Consider the following 20,400-nt stretch of genomic DNA (forward strand, 5'->3'; position numbering starts at 1 on the left):
CTCTCTTCAAAAGACCATCCAGCTCCATCTCAAATATTCATTTTAGAGCACTTATATTAAACTCTTCCACATACCATACCAATGCATGTCAAATCAGTTCCAAGTTCAGGGCAAATCTACATTGCAATCACATACTCATTTGGACTTGTACATAAATTGCATAATAAAGTCTCTTCACTCAAGCTCTTAAATATCTGACCATTTTATGGTGAATTCAAAAGGCTAATGTCTGATTTGCTCTATCACTCAATTTTTTTTTACTACAATTTTTCATTGCAAATCTGGACAAATTGAAATTCCTTATTCAGTTCACTCTGGGCAGAGATATTATCTGACACACTTCACCTCTTGAAATGCAATATTCAGTTAAGAATAAGGATCAATCAATCAATTAAGATATGATTTTATATAATCAGAAAAGCTTTTAATAGCTGACCACTCCTAAGTAATAAACTAAAATTATAAATGCCGACTTTATAACATATGTAACTTCACAGTACTAACCAATCTTTTATTTAGCCAGTCTATATGGTCGTACAGAAGCGAACCTCCGAATTCTTCTGTCAATTGACATGGCTCTATGTAGCGTGTAAGCTTGTTGGCAGATACCAAAATTACCTGTTGAGAAAACAAATTAGCAAGGCATTTAAACTCCAAAATTAAAAAAAAATCACAGCAGAATATAATTCCAAAATTTGTATACATCTTTTTGATGAACTAGTGCATTACTGTGAAGTCTTAAAGACATTCCATATGCATTCTCTTCACAATGCTGAACCCAAATTATAGAGAAACAAAAATTCAAGTGGGTTTGCTTTTCCATTATCTCATTGAAGCAAATTTACTCAAAATAGAGAGCAGTTACCTACCTCTATCATAGCTAACACCTGTCTTCAACTTTGATTCCACTAAAATACAAATATCTGCATCACCAATTCCTCCAGTAACGAGTCTCTGTTTCAGGCCATACAAAATAAGATTATATGAGTATCCATAAATCATCTATTTGTAAAGTGTGGATGGTCTGTATTTGGTTGGTATATAGAATTTACAAAAATATATACCAACCAAATACAGACGATCCACACTTTGCAAACGGCCGATTTATGGACACACATACATAGGAATGACCACAACAATCGCGGGCTGGGTCAAGCTGAGCAGAGCTAGGAGCACTGAGCAGACCCATTTGCTCCTTTACTGGCAGGCAGCTCCTTTTCCCAGGCCTGTTCACTCTCCCATCACAGCTCTTTCTGTAATGCTCTTACCCATTCCTTTTATTGTTCATTTCCAACTTCTGAAAAGTTTAGGTCACAAACAGTTCTAAGGAATGGAAAGGGGGCTAGAATACCCTTGCTTCAAAAACACATTGGGAAAATAGCACCAGAGAGAAAATGTTACATCAGAAAATCATGCATGAACAGCAAAGGGTAGAAAAATTGATAAGACTTGTAAATGTACAGGAATGCCCAGCACATTAAACTCACAAAAACAAGTATATAACATGGGGGTAAAAAAGACATAATGTTGCCTATCAATAACATCACATTAGAAATACAAGATGTTGCACAGGATCAGCTTTTCTGCAAGTGCAGTGAAACAAAAATGATGGGCAGGCATGAAACTAATCTATCTTTGGAGTTGAAAAGTGGATATCAGTAATCTTTGACAGTATTCTTGTTATTTAATGCAGACTCGATCAGTCGTAGATGGGGATAATTTCCGATATCATGTGCCCTTCTGTAGCTCTTATTTATTTATTTTTTAAAAACAATCAACAAAGCATGTGCACTGAGGGAGCATTAGTAAATGCCCACTACATGGATTCTTTTATTCTCATCTTCTTACAGTTTAGCTGAAATCCTCGGAGCTTTCAGGCCGACTCCATCCTTTCATGCAGAGTTGGCTAGTTTAAAATATACTGAAATCTCCTCAGAATCCATCGACTCCCTCATAACAATTCTTCATGCATCAGAAATATGTGCCCAGGGTTTCTCACTTCATATCATATATCATATCATATACATACAGCCGGAAACAGGCCTTTTCGGCCCTCCAAGTCCGTGCCGCCCCGCGATCCCCGTACATTAACACTATCCTACACCCACTAGGGACAATTTTTACATTTACCCAGCCAATTAACCTACATACCTGTACGTCTTTGGAGTGTGGGAGGAAACCGAAGATCTCGGAGTAAACCCACGCAGGTCACGGGGAGAACGTACAAACTCCTTACAGTGCAGCACCCGTAGTCAGGATCGAACCTGAGTCTCCGGCGCTGCATTCGCTGTAAAGCAGCAACTCTACCGCTGCGCTACCGTGCCGCCCATTCATTCTATGACAATGATCAACTTTTTCTGTGGACTCTTTAGTTTTATCAAAGTCATAAATTTTGACTCGGGAATGGGGTGGGGGTAATGACGATTCGCCTTGTGAAAATAATCTATTGGAATATTTAACATCTCATCTTGCCTTCTATTTCCAGCCTCTGGATTCTTTCGCAGGCTCTCATTTTTTGACATCAGCTATCTTTTTTAATTAAATCGAGAAAAAAAATCTTCTATATGCCTTTCCAATTGCTGTACTAACATGATGAATAATCATCCTCAGTCGTCTCAAAGTAATGCTAAACGACTTAATGAAATGAACCTTTCCTCCTCGTAATCCAGCGCTCAAATTAACTTCCTGTATGTTTGTTGATCCATTTAGTACCATGTCTCTTTGCACAAAGATTGCTATTCCCCATAATGTCATGGGACTCCCCGGCTTACGAATGACCTGACTTGCGGAATTTGACTTGATGTAATTTCTCCCACCCATTTATAAAGCATTTTTCAAATTACTATTAATGACATGTTACCTGGGAATTCACGGATGACGGGATACAATATTCATGAATATTAGTTAATCTGGGTTAATTCAATTCAATTAGTTTAATTACAAGTAGTGCTAGGATGATTATTCAATGAAATAAAATAATTATAGTAAGTGTCTGTAACTAGAAAATGGACATTCAGACTGATGGAGAATTTGTCTTGTGGACAGTCTCAGGAATAGAACCCTACTGTAACTCGGGGACTGCATGTGCTTACCTTGCTCGTTCACTATTGGTCTTGTTAATGTGTTCCCTTGCCTTCCACTAAAACATTCTCTATAATTCATTAACCTTTACTATCAATTTGCTTGAATTAATCCTTTATTTTCTTGGTTGACACGTTTAAAGTAATATAATTGTTCCTTTATTTTCAGTTCATCTGAACACCAGAACATTGTAAATGCAATCATTCTATGATGTTGCTCTTTATGACCAAGCTATTTTCATTTACTGTACAAGCTCTGGATCATAATTGACAGATTTCAACACGTCTGATGGCTTTCTAAATAAATCGTATAATAGTGCATGAATGCTTCAAGCCATGTATTAGTCTGACCCTAAACTTTGTGTTCATTTTCATGATTCAAAGAACTCACTACTGTAAACATACCGTTTTCAAATAGTTATCTCTTCCCCATTGAGACTTCATCCTTTGACTTAGGTACACAAAGAACCTGAGACACTCTTATCGTAGCTGCACATTTCCTTTAGCCTCTGCCCGACTGCCACAATAAATACCATTTCTTAGTGCTATCAATACTTTTGACATTTCAAATACTGAAGGTGCACTCCAATACAAAAAGCCAAAAGCAGATATATTCACAAATAAACAGCTGAGGATAGAGTCATCATGTTGTGCAGCACAGAAACAGGTTATCACTTTTTCCCCAGCCAACAATGAGCCATTATGGGCTCCACCCTTCCTTGGTCATCTGTTGCCGACCCTGATTTGTTCTGGCCTTTTCCTTCCCCCCCCCCCCCCCCCCCACCCCTGTACTTTCAGTCTGAAGAAAGGTACTGACCCAAAACATCACCCATCCCTTTTCTCCAGAGATGTTGCCTGACCCACTGAGTTACTCCAGCACTTTGTGTCTATCTTTGGTGTAAACCAGCTTCTGCAGTTCCTTCCTGCACAGAAACCGACTCTTCGGCTCCACTCGTCTATGCGACCAGGTTTTATAGCTGAGTTAGTCACATCTGCCTGCATTTGGTCCATGTCCCTCAAAACATTTCCCATCCACAGGCCTGTCTAAATGTCATTTAAACATCATCATTATACCCACTTCTACAGCTTCCTCTGACAGCTTGTTCCATATATGCACCACCCTCTGTGTAGAGTAATTGCCCCACAGGGCTCTTAAATCTGTCTCCTCTCACCTTAAACCTATGCCTTCTTGTTCCGGTTTTCTCTACCCTGGGAAATAGATTCTGACAGTCCGTCTTATCTGTGCCCCTCGTCATTTCATAAACCTCTATAAAGATCACTTCACGTGCAAAAGACGCATAGCATCCCAACTCTTATATTCAATACCTTTACCAAAAAAGGCAAGCGTGCTAAACGCCTTCTTCCCCAACGTCTACCTGTGTCACTACTTTCAGAGAACTTTGTACCTGCACTCCTAGGTCTCTCAACTCCGCAATACTATTCCGGGCTCTTCTCTTCACGTGAGAGTCCAACCCTGGTTTGACTTGCCAAAATCCATCACCTCACACCCGTCAGTTAAATTTGATCAGTCATTCCTTGACCCACTTCCCCAGTTGATCTAGATCCTTTTGTAAATTTAGATAGCTTTCCTCAGTGTTCACTATACCACATTAACCTGTTATTCAAATCATTAATATAGATGACTAACAACAGATCCAGCACAGATCCCTGTGACATCCCATGATCAGAAAAACTACCCTCCACTACCACCCTCAGATTCCCTCCACCATGCCAATTTTGAATCCAATTAGCGAGCTCGCCGTAGATCTCGTGTGATCTAACCTTAGAGACGAATCTTGCCAAAACCCTTGCTAAGGTTCAAAAAGACAACATCGTCCACCTTGCCCTTGTCAATCCTCTTGGTGACCTCTTCAAAACCATAGTGACCGAGCCAACATAGCCCTCGGGGGTACAGAATTCCAAAGATTCCTATTATTGGAGTAAAAAAATTACTCTTCATGCCAGTCCCAAGTAATTCACCCATTTACTTTTGCGCATCGTTTTTGTTCCAGAATGAATTGTTTCTGCTCCATTTCCGTGTGTCCCTAGGTGGATAAGCAGAGAAATGAGGAATCCATACCCAACAATGAACTTCCCCTTTAAGGAGCACAAAGTTTCACCAAAATTGATTCCAAGTATGTCAAATTTGCCGTAAAGGCAGTGTTGTAGTCAATGAGTACTTGATGGCTAGGTAATCCCAGGAAACAACAAAAATCTTTCAACAAAGCTTTCGGGACATCCCTAGGCATTTTCTTGTCCACTCAGAAAAATCTTACTATGATGCAGCTCAGACGTAGCTGTGTGTTTCATGTCTCGTGTCCAGCAGGAGAATAGAATGGTCACCTATCAGAGCTGGTGCAACCAAAGCCTCTATGCTGGGAATGATGGCCTGGGAGATGATGTCAATGTGGTTTCTTTATCCTATCAATGGAATTGGAGGATTTTGTGCAGATAGCATAACACTATAAAACTTGGATAGAACTTCAAGAATCTCACTATATTGCAACCACAATGCGCTAGAGTGATAGAGATATATATATATATATATATATATATATATAATGCGCTATACAAACCACAATAGTGAGGGGAAAAAAGGTAATAATATAAAACATATTGTATACTAGATCAATAGTTTATAGCTACTTTTTATATCTAGATTCACTGTGTAAACAAGAATACAAAGTAATTTTGCAAGCTGTAAAACAACTTAAACAATGGTAATATAATATGAAGGGAACACAAATGTTCACATACCTCAAATCCCAGTCGATCTTTTTCTTTCCAGAAACAGAAATGAGTCACTTTTTTGTCCCAGAACTCATCAGGTTTCACCACACACACGAGAGATACTTCAGCTGGAATAACATTCTGGATGACAGACAAAAAATTTAGACTTTCACATTTGGAGGTTATTGTCAACCATATCTTTTTCCACTCACAAATTTATAGAGAGATACAGGAAATATAGTTAACTAAAGAACAAGCACAAACAGTAATTCAGAGGGCTGGAAAAACTTGTTTTGCCAAAACGGCCAAGCAGTGATACACTTGATTCACGTGAACCTAACGTCAAGGGAAAAAAAACTGCAGATGCTGGTTTAAATCGAAGATAGACTGGTTACTCCAGCATTTTGTGTCTATAACAGAGTCAATCTTTGTTGATTTATGCAAGTAATTAGTAAATGAAAACTAGTGTTTATTTAGCTCTCATTTTTCACAGTAAGCAAATAAGAAAAAACTAAAAAAATAGCTGTAGTGTCAGAGCTAATGGGTTCCATACAACCTTTGCCAATTGAAAACATTTCATGCCAACCACAGGATGAAGTAAGTAATTTATTTTTCTATATTATTTAGACAACAGGTAATTACTTGAAATTGCATGCATTTGTCTGACTAATGCACCCAAAAAGCATCCAGTCAGCAAATTTGGACAGAAATTATATTGGCTTTCCATACCAAAAAGCAGTGAGGCCTCCAGATATAATTTGTTTATTTCTCTTTCTTCCTGAAGCATATAATGCAGATAGCAAATTGAATAAGTGTTGATAGGCCAAAGGGTCTCATGTCTGTGCACCCCAAACTTTGACTTTTATATTTAAATCAGTGACATTGTAGATCTAAATACAAGTCACAAATTTTGTTCTAATTTGCACCAAAGGTGCATGCATGATCATTACACAAACAAATGTTCTGGCATAAAAGGAGGGAGAGATCTGAACACTGGAAAACTACGCAACCAAAAGGTTTATATTTCACATCCATTCAGTACATTTTCCATCTGACCAAACCTCACCTGCAAAACTGTCCTTTGAATTGCAAGCCTACTCTAATAGCACTAAGCTAACGAAGACTGAGAAGCAAGAGTCAATGGGCATAAAATACCACAGATAATGTGATCGGTAATTTTTGCCGCTGGCAATTAGTCATCAAGAAAACATTGTGTATTCAAACAAGGACAGCTTTGGAAATGCTTTTCATTAGCCATGGAAATATGTTACCATGAGGAGAATTTGATCCTGACCACCCCTCCCATAACAGGGGTTTTCCCATGGATAACATAAAACACAACTAAATCTCGATTAATACAATTGAAGCTTTCAGATTAGTGTCGTTCTTTCTCTTCTTTAAATGTTTCTCTGCAAGGTGGAAGACATGCACATTATATTCTGGTTCGACACTCCCATGGTCAAAGGTTTATGGAGCTAGACAATATTTCCCTCATTGTAACTTGCTGCTGGAAAAGACGCACTTGCTGGAGATAAACTCTACCCACGTGCGAGAGAATGATTTTACTCAATGGGAGGCTAAACATATGCTTTCATCAATTATTGATCGGATCGATGCCTGACCCAACAGTCATTATCAAACAGATGTCACACAGCTTGTATTCCAGACACCTAAACTTGGAAACAAATTCCTTCAAGTATTGACAGTGTTTTTGTAATATGATCACAAAATAATGATTGTGGAGTCATAAACATTGGTTGCCATTGTCAACAGCTGCATGTAGTTATGGTCAATAGTCCTCAAAAATCTTTTAGGACAAGCACGTCTGATTTTAGCTTACACATTAACAGACTTGTCCTTGCCCTTCTGCTGATAAGAGTTAGGTTAACAGCATTCATCCAGATCACTGTGCTCTGCAAATGACAGTCAGCACTTTTTCCAATTTTATCCAATTTCCAACAAGAAAAATAACAAAGTGCAAAGGGGGTCCGAGGCAAAGAATTAAGGTATTAGTCCATCACTCAAGCAAGGATGGACTTGATGCCTTCTTTTTGGTATTCACACAAAACAGAAAAAAGTTCTACTGCTCCTCCTCAGCTTCATAACCTCCTCTTACTATTATTGTCCATGAACATATGTATGGACACAGACAAGAGCAGTTTTGGACCCAGCCATACCTTGCACCGCAAATATGATAATTAATTAACAGCAGATAAAATGACATCAGGAGCAAGAACAAATTAGTGGAACTGAAAAAAAGTTAAAACTGTTGGAATGATGGAATGGTTATAATGTAATATGTTCAGTCCCTGTATGCCTATGAAGACAACGTCATATAATCATATAATGCAACATACTACATTCAATGCATTAAATATTTGACATTAAAAGTCACAGGGTTCTGAAAGAGGTAATTTCAGAGATTGTGGAGGCATCATTAGTCATGATCTTTCAAGAATCACGAGATCAGGAGTGGTCCTAGAGGACTGGAAAATTGCAGATGCTACTCCTCTGTTCTGAAGGGTGTGAGGAAAAAGAGGGGAAACTATAGGCCAGTTAGCCTGACTTCAGTGTTAAGATTTTAGAATCCATTATTAAGGATGAAGTTTACGAGTACTTAGAAGCACATGATAAAATAGGCCAAAGTCATAGTTTTATGATTGCCTGACAATCTGTTGGAATTCTTAGAGGAAATAGCAGGATAGACAAAGCAGAGTCAGTGGATGCCGTTTACTAGGATTTTCAGAAGGCCTTTGATAAAGTGCATGAGGCTGCTAAACATGAGAGCTCATGAAATTAGAGGGAAGATACTATCATGGAAAGAAGCTTGGCTGAATGGCAGAAGTAAAGAGTACAAATAGAGGGTTTTTTTCTGGTTGGCTGCCGGTGAATATTGGTGAAGGGGTTGATTGGCAGATGAGTGGACAAAGGCCAGAGTTGGGAAGACGACAAAAAGGATGTGAGATAAGGAGAGAAGCACGAGATGTGAAGCCAGAGGAAGGGATATGGGGGAGGGGGAGGAAGGGACAGGAGAATGGGAAAATGAGCCAAAAGACTCGAGTGGCTGGTTTTTATATTAATGCATATTTCACACACTCTTAATGTTTATTTCTAAATATTAAAAAAGATCATGTTGACAATTTTAGACAATGAATTTTTTTATTCCATGTTTGCCCAATTTGCAGAACTTGTTTAAAAACAGTAAAATCATAGTACGGAGATAAATAAAATAACAATTCTAACTAAAAAGGTCCACAGTTCAAAATATAAAAACACAATGTCTGAGTAAATGCATGCAGCAGCAGATCGAGAAAGATAAATCAGCCTGGACAAAAAAAGTCGACTCTTCATGCCCCCTTAATGATTTGAAACATTAACTAGTTTTTTTTCCTCTAAAAGGTTGCACTAAACCTGCTGAGTTTTTGATTTGATAGTTATATAACTTTGATTCTCCATGTGAGAATTAATTTTTTTCTTGACTTTTGCAATTTTTTCCAATGATGAAATTTACACTGAATGTCTGCTTTAACAGTTTCATCTCTCTATACCTTTTTGAACTGGAGGGCAACACTTACCACCTCAAGCACTGGCATCAGTCATTGCTTCTGTTGTTACACTAACAGAAACATTTAAACAAAAATAGTTTTAAAATATTACAGCCCAAATCTGGAGCTCATTTTAGTTCAACTCAGGAACTCAACCATTCAAAATACTCTCAAGAACTAGGTTTGCCCCTGGCTGCAGTATTCTTCTCTGACTCTAATTCAAGCACATGCAATCATCAAACACCATAGTTAGACAGCATGGAAACATATCTTTTAGCCCACCGTGCCAATCAGTGGACACCCACCCAAGATTACGCCATTTTCTAACACTTGGCTCACAGCCTTCCATGCCAAGGTGATTCAGATGTATATCAAGATACGTCTGAAATGCTGTCAGCAACTCTGCTTCCACCACTCTCACAAACAGGCAGTGTATTCTTGGTATAGCACTCTGGGTGAAAGTAGTCAACGTCATAGTCCCTCAATCTCTTACCCACAATCAATGTCCTTGTATACCTCCGATATGAGGAAAGGTTTCCTGAGGTCTACCGTATCTATAACCCTTAATTTTTACATACCTCAATCATGAACCCTTGTGTCCCCTTTTAATTTAGTTCAGAGATACAGCATGGAACAGGCTCTTCCCTTCGGCCCACCGAGTCCAAACAAACCAATGATCCCCGCACACTAACACCATCCTACACACATTAGGGACTATTTTCAATTTTACCAAAGCCAATTAACGTGCAAACCTGTACGACTTTGGAGTGTGGAAGGAAACCAGAGCACCCAGAGAAAGCTCACGCAGTCACGGGGAGAACATACAAACTCTGTACAGACAGTACTCGTTGCCAGGATCGTACCCAGGTCTCTGGCGCTGTGAGGCAGCAACTCTATCGCCGCGCCTCCATGCAACCTTCTACTCAAAGAAAAATGGTGCTCTAATCATCAACAATAGCCTCCATCCCAGGCAACATCCTGGTCAATCTCTTCTGCATCCTTTACAGGTGACCACAAGTAGTCAGGATCGAACCCATGTCTCGGGCGCTGCAAGGCAGCAACTCCACCGCTGCACCACTGTGCCGTTTCTTGCCATATTCTGAGTAGGTGGAGGAAACAGGTACTCACACAATTAAGAATGATCTAGATCAGTACTTGGGTCATCAAGGCGTAGAATGCTACAGACCAAGCGCTGGACAACAGGATGAGCATAAATGGCCACTTGGTGGTCAAACCAGAATACTATATGTCTATTGTAGAGCAGGGGGATCGAGGAATACAAGTACATAGTTCCTTGAAAGTGGCATCACAGGTAGATAGGGTGTTGAAGGGTGGCTTTTCGCATGCTGGCCATCATTAAGATGGCTGAAGAGGAGCCAGCGCTGCCGTCGCAGCTGCGGCTTGCCTGCAGTCCGTCTGTCTTTTGTGTTTTTTGTTGTTTTTGTATGAATTGTAGTTTTAATATGGTGTAGGGTTTGTATGTTATGTTTGGGGGGGGGGGGGGGGGGGTGGGAGGGAACGGGAACTGTAAAATTCTCTCTCCCGAACGGAGACGCGACCTTTGTTTCTGTGTCGTGTTTCCGTTCCCGCTGCGGCCTACCACCGGCCATGCACCTGGGACCACCTGGGGCTCTGGTTCGCAGAGCCCGCGGCCCGGACTCACCACCTGCGGCGCTGGCTGCCTGCGGATGCTGCGGGAGCGGCTGCGACTCGTCTCCGGAGGCTCCGGCGCGGGCCGCGTGGACGTCGAAAGCCCGCAGGCCCCTGGGTGGGGGCTGACATCGGGAGCTCCGGCAGCGGCAGAGGCAGCGTGTTCGCCCGTCCCGAATCGTGGGGCTTGGGTCGGCCCGCCGCGGACCTTTCACCGTCCGGCGCGGCCTGGAATAGGCCGTGGGATTTTCACCGCCCAGCGGGGGCTTCAATGTCGGGAGCCCCGACCGCCCCGACGTGGCAACGACAACAGCCTGACCGCAGGAGAAGACGGCAGGGGAAGAGAAAAGACATTGTGGCCTTCCATCACAGTGAGGAGGTGACTGGAGGAGACTCACTGTGATGGATGTTTCTTTTTGTTTGGTGTTAGTTTGTGATTGTATGTGTTATTGCATTTTTATTGATTATTCTTATTGGTCTTATTGTTCAACTGTGGGTAATGTTTCATTTCACTACACATTTATGTGTATGTGACAAATAAACGACTATTGACTATTGACTATTGATTAGTCAGGGAATTGAGTATAGAAGTTAAGGCATTATGTTATAGTTGTACAAGACATTGGTGAGGCATCATTTGGAATACCATGTTCAGTTTTGGTCACCGTGCTAAAGGAACGATGCCATTAAGCTGGAAAGAGTGCAGGGAAGATTTACAAGGATGTTGTCAGGCCCTGTGCCATTGGGAGAGGTTGGGCAGGCTAGGACTTTATTCCTTGGTGGACAGGAGAGTCAAGGTGATCTTTTAGAGATGTGTAAAATCACAAGGGGAATGGATAGAATGAATGCAGAGACTCTTTTGCCCCAGGGAACTCGAGAACAGGAGTGCATAGGTTTAAGGCGAGGGGAAAGATTTAATAGGAACCAGAGAGGCAATATTTTCACATTGAGGCTGATTGGTATATGGAATGAGCTGTGAGAGGAAGTAGTGAGACAGGTACAATATTTACATTTAAAATAAATTTGGATACATAGATTGGATAGGTTAAGAGGGATATGGGCCAAATGCAGGCAAATGGTACTAGCTTAGATGGAGCAGCTTGTTCTGCATGGACATGTTGGGCCAAAGGGCCCATTTCCATGCTGTATGACAATGACTAATACCTTCACATTCCAACCCTGGAAAAATAACTATACACCAAATCATTTAGAATGACATTAAATCCAAAGTACCAGGTAGTTGTTGATCATTTCACCAATTTCCTCAACTACACCTAAATCCATGTCCCTTCTGTGAAAACCATACCTCGCCTTCATTAATTGTTCAGTAAGCAACATTTCAAGAAACAGACTTGATCTTAACTCAAGTATATCTGGTTTAGTCACCCATTTCTAGGTTTGGTTCGACAGCATCAAACACTCTCAATCACAAATTTCCTTTGAGGTACATTGCTGCTTTCCAAACTCAAAATCCAATTCTCCAAACAGTAACTGACTTTCTGTCTGCATCATTTCTGCTGTAATCATCTATCTGTGATATTTACTCAGATTTTCTCTTTTCATAAGGAGTGCGAATTGTTAGTGTATCGCATAGCCCAACTATTAACACATAAAACAAATAAAAAACACAACTATCCTCTCATTGTCGCCATTTAACCCCATTCAACCAATTAATACATCTGCACTACCAACCTACAAGACCTCAATGGCAGACCAGGCGGACAAAGTTATCTTGAACTCAACGGCTGTGAAGGCGGATGAAGGCTGCAACAGATCTATCAGCTCCAATCGTCTTGGTTCCCTTGCCATTGGAATTAGTTGATTGATTTGTGAAGGACCGTGTGCTTCTTGGAGTGCAACAACAAGTACACTTTGAACAAACACACGTCTTCGTTCTGTGAGCAGCACAAAACTTCACTCAAGACTTTCAGCGATCGTGGAAGGGCGACGGGAGCAGGCTACGTGATGGCTGGAAGCTCCTAGTCAAGAACCGGCATGGAAGCGGTGAATACTTGATTCAATCGCTCAACTTTGGACTCATAAGCCACCTGACAGTTCATAAAATCAACGGAACATAGACCATCATCCTCGACCTCGAAAAATAGCCACGACGGCGATGACATCTGCACTGTAAGCAGGGCCACATTGGATCAGATATTGCATCCCTCTCATCACTTTCTTGTCAACTTAAAACTGCCTTTTCTTTAAACTTCATTTTCAGTTTTGATGGAGTCACTGACTCTACTCTCTACTTTTCCAAAAAAAAAAAACCTCTACCCTCTTTCCAAATACTGTCTAACCTATTAAGTGTTTCCAGCACTTTCTGTACTTCAATAACCAACATCTGCAGGTTTGTTTTTTTATTCTTTAAATGTTATCATTCCTCATTTACTTCTGCAAAGGGATTGAATATTCGAGGATTGAACTGAAAACCTAAGATAATCCCCGGTTTTTACTTCCCCCTACTTAAAACAAGTTTTCCTTACCACCAAGAGTTCACCAAGAATACAACCACTAGTTCAGCTGATATTGTGTTCCGACTGTTTCCTTCTGCCAGATAACCACTGTTTCACTCTGCTCCAGCTTTATGCACATGCAACTCACAACTTGATGCTTTCCCCTCTCACATCTTACCATGCCCTCGCTGGTGATTTCACAGGCACTTTAGCGAGGGATTTAAGGGTGTGGCAAAGGTCAATCAGAACAAGTTGAGAGAAATGCATGGGCGAGGTCAGGGGGAGAAATAAACTTGGGGAAGTGTGAAGATGGCACAAAATAGTGGAAGGATAGGACAAAATGCTGGAAAGAAAATATGGCTGAAAGCAAAACTTGTTGCAGCAAAAATTGTAGGTGAACAAAAACCTATTTCTTCAGGAAGGTTAATAATCAACACTAAAGCACCATTAAATAATAAAGGACTTTCCCCGAAATTGAAAATACCTGATATTTTGAACCGAGATATTTTGAACATGTGCAATCTTTGGGAGTAAACTGAAATGATATTTATTCACTTTGTTGTACTTTACTTTTACTTGTAAATAAATCATTCTGTATTCATAGCAATAGCTGGAAGCTAGAAATATTTATTCTTTTGCTCTCCAAATGCCAGGTTAATATGAAATTGCTTGTATCAATTCAATAACCCAATTATAATGACGAGAATTTTGTTTCAAACTTAGCAATTCTTAAACACCAGATGTTAGAACATAGAAGAGTGCAGCACAGGAACTAGCCGTTCTGCTAACAATGTCTGTGCCGAACATGATGACAGGTTAAACTAATCTTCTCAATTTTTCTCACCTTAAAGTTATCCTTCCTGGGATAAAAGGTTCTGACTGTCTACCCAATTTATGCATCTCATAATTATAAACATTTTTATTTGGTTGCCTCTCAGCCTCCGATGGTCCAGAGAAAACAATCCAAATTTGTCCAACCTTACAGCTAATCCCCTCTAATCCAGGCAGCATCCTGTTAAACCTCTTCCACAGCCTCTTCAAAGTCTCCACATCCTTTCTATAATGGGGTAAGCAGAACTGCACACAATACACCAAATGCAGCCTACCTGAAGTTTAATAAAACTGCAATTACAAAGCTTAGATGTAGAAAATCGTTCATTTAGACAGCAACTGTTCACTTGGGCTTTGGTGTTCAGTTTATATCTGGCAGATCTAATAACATAAGTATGACTCATACTTTAAAGTAAAGAATTTTGATACAAAAAATTATTTCAGTTATCTCTCTCACGAATATTAGTTGGAGGCTGACAGTTGAGTCTATAATATTTACTGACACAGTTCACTTCTTTTACCACCAAAATTTAAAAAAAATAAAAAATGAAATGCACAACCAGAATTTATGGTTGCTGCAATTTTACTAATATCCCCATTGAGACAGACAATAGATTCAACAAATTGCAATGAATTCCTTTATCTATATAAATGCTGAATTGCTTAGCTGAGTTTGGAATACATAAAGCCCAATTTAAAAAAATTGATTAAGCGGTGGAATTTTGGCAACTGTGGATGCTGAACAGCCAAGAACTGTTACAGCATTTCCCAAGGACTAAAACTGCAACAGTTGATCCAAAAGAACGCTTATCAGTCCAAACTAAATAAATCTCTTGTGTTTTCTTGCAGCCTTACCAACAAGAAAATCTACATATAAATTTGATGCTGTAATCTAACTTGATTATTTTCATAATGCTACAAAGCCAAATGGGGAAAGAATATCTCAAGTTATGCCAATGTATAATTCTTTATATGCTACACATGGATAGTCGCATTAGATGTTTGAACCTTTCTAAATTGGGACTAATTTTATGAGGCTATTGGCATTCGAAAGTAACTGTTCTAAACTGTTCCATTCAAGACAATTTAATTTGGCCATCTTGAAATACAAATTACATGCACATGTGGTAGGTGTCAAGAAACATTACCTGCAGCATCAGTACAACTGTCTTCACCACGTTCCATTGAGATTTACGTCCATCCACAATAACTGTAAAACCTCTGGCTTTACACTTATCACTGCAAGAAGAAAAAAAGATGAACTTGAACATAGATCAGCCAGAAAAATGTCATTAATATATTCAAGGCTAAGAACATCATCCAAGTCCTTGTTCCAAAATCTTCTTGGAATGTTCAAAAGAGCTTTCAAATGGCAACATGCACACCAATAACATAAATGCCTTGCAAAAAAACAGTTGCAGAAATTGGCAACCGAGTAAAACCGAAGAAAAATAAAATGTTTCCAACATTTGCAAAAATACCAAAGCATTTAACAACAGAAGGATAATAAATGTGGCGTATTAAGCAATGACTAAATTCGGAGGACTAAATCAGCACAAAGCATTTGTCAATTTCCTTTCCCCTCTCTCGCTAAATTATCTAATGAATTCAAGCATTTCACAATGTCAAACAAATTGCCCGATTTTAATAAAAAATCTTTAATTTAGTGAACTCACAGGCCAAAGCAGAACACAAACAACAAAGTACCAACAGGAATTTCCTGCACATTTAATAAAGGCACTATTTTACCAATTTATATTTACAGACTATTAAAAACTTGATATTTGTGAATTTCTTCACAGTGCAGTGGATGCAGCCAAGTAAAAAGGAGATGGAAAGCAACAACGCAGTCAAAGAAGAAGTGTTATTAAAGATATTTTTAAAAGCAACCAGAGGCTAGTCAAGTCTCAACTTCCAGAGAACAGGAATATTGTGGATGAAAACATCTTTCATGTTTTTTCATGTAAAAGCTAACTTTTACTGCTTTCTTGCTTTTTGTTGATTAACATTTATATGCTCTTATTCACAATGTGATATGGAAAAGTGGTCAGTATTATTTCATTTAAAAGAAATAAATGGATCAGTGGAGTTGAGATTAATTGTTTTATGTTTACTGGGCCAAATTGTGTCTAAACACTCATAGTCAAGCTCATCCCAGAATTATGCAGCCTCAGCAGCACCTGGAATAAGCCAAGTTAGACAGGGGTTACCGCCACTGCGACCCACACAGTCAGACTTAGCATATGATCTAGTTCCCCCCCCCCCTTTTTTTATAATTGGCTTCTTGAACTAGATATCAGGACGAAAAAGTTCAATTATTCTGAAGTTGAATTTTAATTATTCATTAGTATTAATGCATTTTTAATCATTTTCATTCTCTGAATGGTGAGATAATGGCAAAAGTAACCACTGGAAAAACTATGCCTTATGGGTGGACTGCCTGTAAAGATAAGCCAGTGGTCAAGCAAGCCATAGTAACTACAAATTCAACAATTAGACGTTGAATAGAAAAATACATCTGTAGCAGCAAGTACAATTTGGAGAAAGCACATTGCCATTCTGATGTCAGAGCCAAGGAAATAACTGCGTGGCAGCCAAAAATTTCAAGAGCCGGATTGAGAAGAAGAAAGACCTTGAGCAGCCAATGACTCAGCCATAAAGAATGGTAAGGTCCTGAAGACTGATAGGAAGCAGTTAAGAAAAATCAATATTAATAGTAGATGATGCAGAAGAGAGGGCTTTAGATTCCTAAATTATGGAATCCTTCATTCCGAAATTAAGCAAGATCTCAAGAAATTGACCATACTAACACACAGCCTGGAAAATTCACCCAATTCAGTCAAAGGTCTCTCCTCCCACAAAGCACACTAGCACATTAACACCTTGTTAAATCTTATGCTGCTTGCTCGAGTCCATTTTTGAAGAGGTACACATTATCAAGAACACACCAAATATCACTTACCAACCAATCGATTAGCCTTGGCTTTCATTCACTTCAATGCAGTACAGCTGCAATGCGCTGATCCTACCAAAAGGGAAATTGAAAAGCACTTCCCAAACCAGTGTTCACACACACACTTGGACAAGCAAAGGCTTGAGACGCACAAGAAAGTAACAATCAGCAAACCACCCCATAGTATCCAGAGACCTTGTACAGAATAACCAGGTCAACCTCAAGGGTGTGCTACCAAAATATTATCAACACATCTCCGGTCCCACCAGAGACCCAAACACCCTCAATCAATGCTACACAGCCATCTAAGATGCCTGCCTTTCCATCTTTCGACTACATTTTGAATGATCTTACTACCTGACTGTGCATCTACCAGGAACTGAACCAGGAGGATCTGGTACAGAAAGTCGCACAGTGCTGACCTGAGGAAGCAGATGAGCGATTGTATTGTATGCTATAGCAGGCAACAAAATGAAGTCAGGCAGTATCGCTGGCAACAATACATCCGTCTCTGTCAACCCCAATGTATTCCATGCTCCCTTTGAACAGAAATTCAATCATTGGTGGAATGATGACAACAGGTTCCTCCCACGTGTGCTTAATGCACTCAATGCTCGCTTTGAACAGAAGATCAGTCTCGGATGTGCCTGTACACACGGTCACTGTCAGAGGTCAGATCAGGCTTCCGAAGTGAATCCATGGAAAGCAACTAGGGGTGGCACAGTGTCACAGCTGTAGAGTTGCTGCCTTTCAGTGCCAGAGACCCCAGGGTCGATCCTGATTACAGGTGCTATCTGTAAGGAGTTTGTACGTTCCCCCCGTGGGTTTTCTCCAGGTGTTCCGGTTTCCTCAAAGGCATACAGATTTGTAGGTTAATTGGTTCTGGTAAAATGGTAAATAGTCCCCAATGTATGGGATAGTGTTATTGTACAGGGTGATCGCCGGTCAGTGGGCCGAATGGCCCGTTTCCGAGCTGCATCTCTAAAGTCTAACGAGCCTGGATGGAATCCCATACCGTGCCCTAAACTCCTGTGGGACCAGCTGGCATAGTTCGCATAGATATGCTTAACTTTGTCCAAATCCATGCTGAGGCTCCCACCTGCTTTAAGACCATTATCACCCTGATACCAAAGAAAAGGTTGCATGCTTTAATGACTGCCCTACAGTGGCTCTGACATCCACCATCTGAAGGCTGAATGGCCTTCCCCTATTTTCTATGTTTCTATGTAACATTTGCCATTTCCTGGCTCAACACTCATTGCTGGAGCATCTAGATAACATGGTCACCTACGTCAGATTTCTATTTATTGACTATAGGTCCACCTGTAATTCAAGGTGTACCTACAGTGTACAACAGTTCCAGTAATCTAACATGCAGGCTCGCTTATAAAAATAATTATGTCTTTTCGAAAATAATTGGGCTCACTTACGAGAACTGACAAATCATGAGGTCCCAGACCAAGCAGACTCAAGAACATACAATGGTAAGATAAAACAATTATTTTCTTCCCAGAGACACTCAAGAGTAGCTCTGCTCCTGATATAATAAATAACCCATTTTCCCATCATTAAGGAAGATACCTAGTTTTTAAAACATATTTCACCGTTGTTTGTAGATTAGGGGAATAGCGCAGGTTTGAGTATATAAATGCATGCTGAAGCTCACTGGACTTTTCCTCAGACTGGGATCTGAAATAGTCAGGACCTACAGGTTTTCCAGACCTGTCATCGCAAGTCAGAGTCCCCGATGGGCAAAAGGTTGTGACTTGTGACTTATTTAATACTTCACAAATCAGTTTACTGTATTTCACTATACTTTAATAAACTTCTTTCTTTGTAACCCTGCAACACTCCCTGTCCATCATTGATCCGAATCCTCGTAACCTGCTTGAATCATTAGACTTCTTTCAACACTGTAATCCCAACCAAACTTAACTCCAACCTTCTGGACCAAGGAGTGAACAACACCTTCTGCAACTGGATCCTCGATTCATATATCTAACAAATCCTAAAAGGTAGCACTAAAATCCTGCAAATACAATAGGAAATTTCCAAACCAGTACATCCTGGTCACTTGCTGCTTACAATACTGGAAACATCTAAAAGCAGAATATTATTCTACAAGTTAAATATATGGAATGAAGAATTTTGCATAACTTTTATATTAAAAAGAAAAGCTCAACCATTAACCATTTAGCAGACTTGAAACAAATAATGTAAATCTGTCAATGACCTAATTAATGCTTTGACCTCCGGAACTGAAAAACGCAATTTAACTGCTACATTCAATAGTTTAACATAATTATTCATCCTTTCTTTGCAAAATTTCAAGGAAACACCAAAGTTTAAAAAAAAATTATGATCATTAAGCTCATGAAAAGCAGTCATTCTTTCAACAATCTCAAACTTTCTCAGTCATTGCTGTTCTGCTGTTATAACTGTCAGATGTGTGTAGAAAGGGCTTTCCAACCACGATTGTAATTCCCACAGATGTGACAAAGTACCACAATAAATATGATGATTTCAGCCAAGCGTACAAGTTTCTCTTTCATCGCAATACCATAAGTCAGAGGACCTTGTTGAACTGTGACCTTGCAATGAAATCACCAAGCATGATTGTAAATTGTTGCCCAACACAATCAAACGATTACAAGCCCATTTAATCTGTCTCACCCGCATCTTTTTTGACCTGTGTGCAGGACATAAACGTATACATTTATCCACACTACTACAATGAAGCAAAATCTATTGAGACAGAAATCAATGCTGAGTGTTAAACATAAAACAAGGGCATGGGAAAAACTGCACATATTGCAAGTGTTATTTTTTACATCTTAAAACTAATGCCATGTGTTTATTTCAATTATTGAACTTAAGTCCCTGGGTGCAAATGCACAATAAGTTCTACCCTGGATTTCAAGCTCAATTTTGCAGCAATCTTATTTGAAAGAAGGAGATTTTAGAAATCTACCTTAAGGTTAGTTTTAAATTTCAAAAAATGCAGAAACAAACTAAATTGGGCAATGATTGATAAACAGTCACCTTCCCAAACATCATTACTAGATGAAACCAAGGACACTATTTCTCACAAGCATGCCTCACAACCTACTTTAAAATTGTCATCCTATAACTATCAATTTACTGAAAAAGAGATT

General features: G+C 39.6%; 1 protein-coding gene across 2 annotated transcripts in view; it reads right to left on the reverse strand.

The window, feature by feature from the left end:
* The window catches only part of sestd1 (SEC14 and spectrin domains 1), a 73,149-nt gene that overhangs the window by 34,966 nt on the left and 17,783 nt on the right, over positions 1–20,400 (reverse strand). For both annotated transcript variants that reach the window (XM_078404017.1, XM_078404018.1), the window contains exons 6-8: positions 15,441–15,531; positions 5,838–5,951; positions 505–618 (exon numbers count right to left, since the gene is read on the reverse strand). In XM_078404017.1, coding sequence (XP_078260143.1) covers positions 505–618; positions 5,838–5,951; positions 15,441–15,531 — 319 coding nt within the window. The remainder of the gene's footprint in view (positions 1–504; positions 619–5,837; positions 5,952–15,440; positions 15,532–20,400) is intronic.

The sequence above is a fragment of the Rhinoraja longicauda genome, chromosome 8 (assembly GCF_053455715.1).
Source record: "Rhinoraja longicauda isolate Sanriku21f chromosome 8, sRhiLon1.1, whole genome shotgun sequence".
NCBI classification, from domain to species: domain Eukaryota; kingdom Metazoa; phylum Chordata; class Chondrichthyes; order Rajiformes; family Arhynchobatidae; genus Rhinoraja; species Rhinoraja longicauda.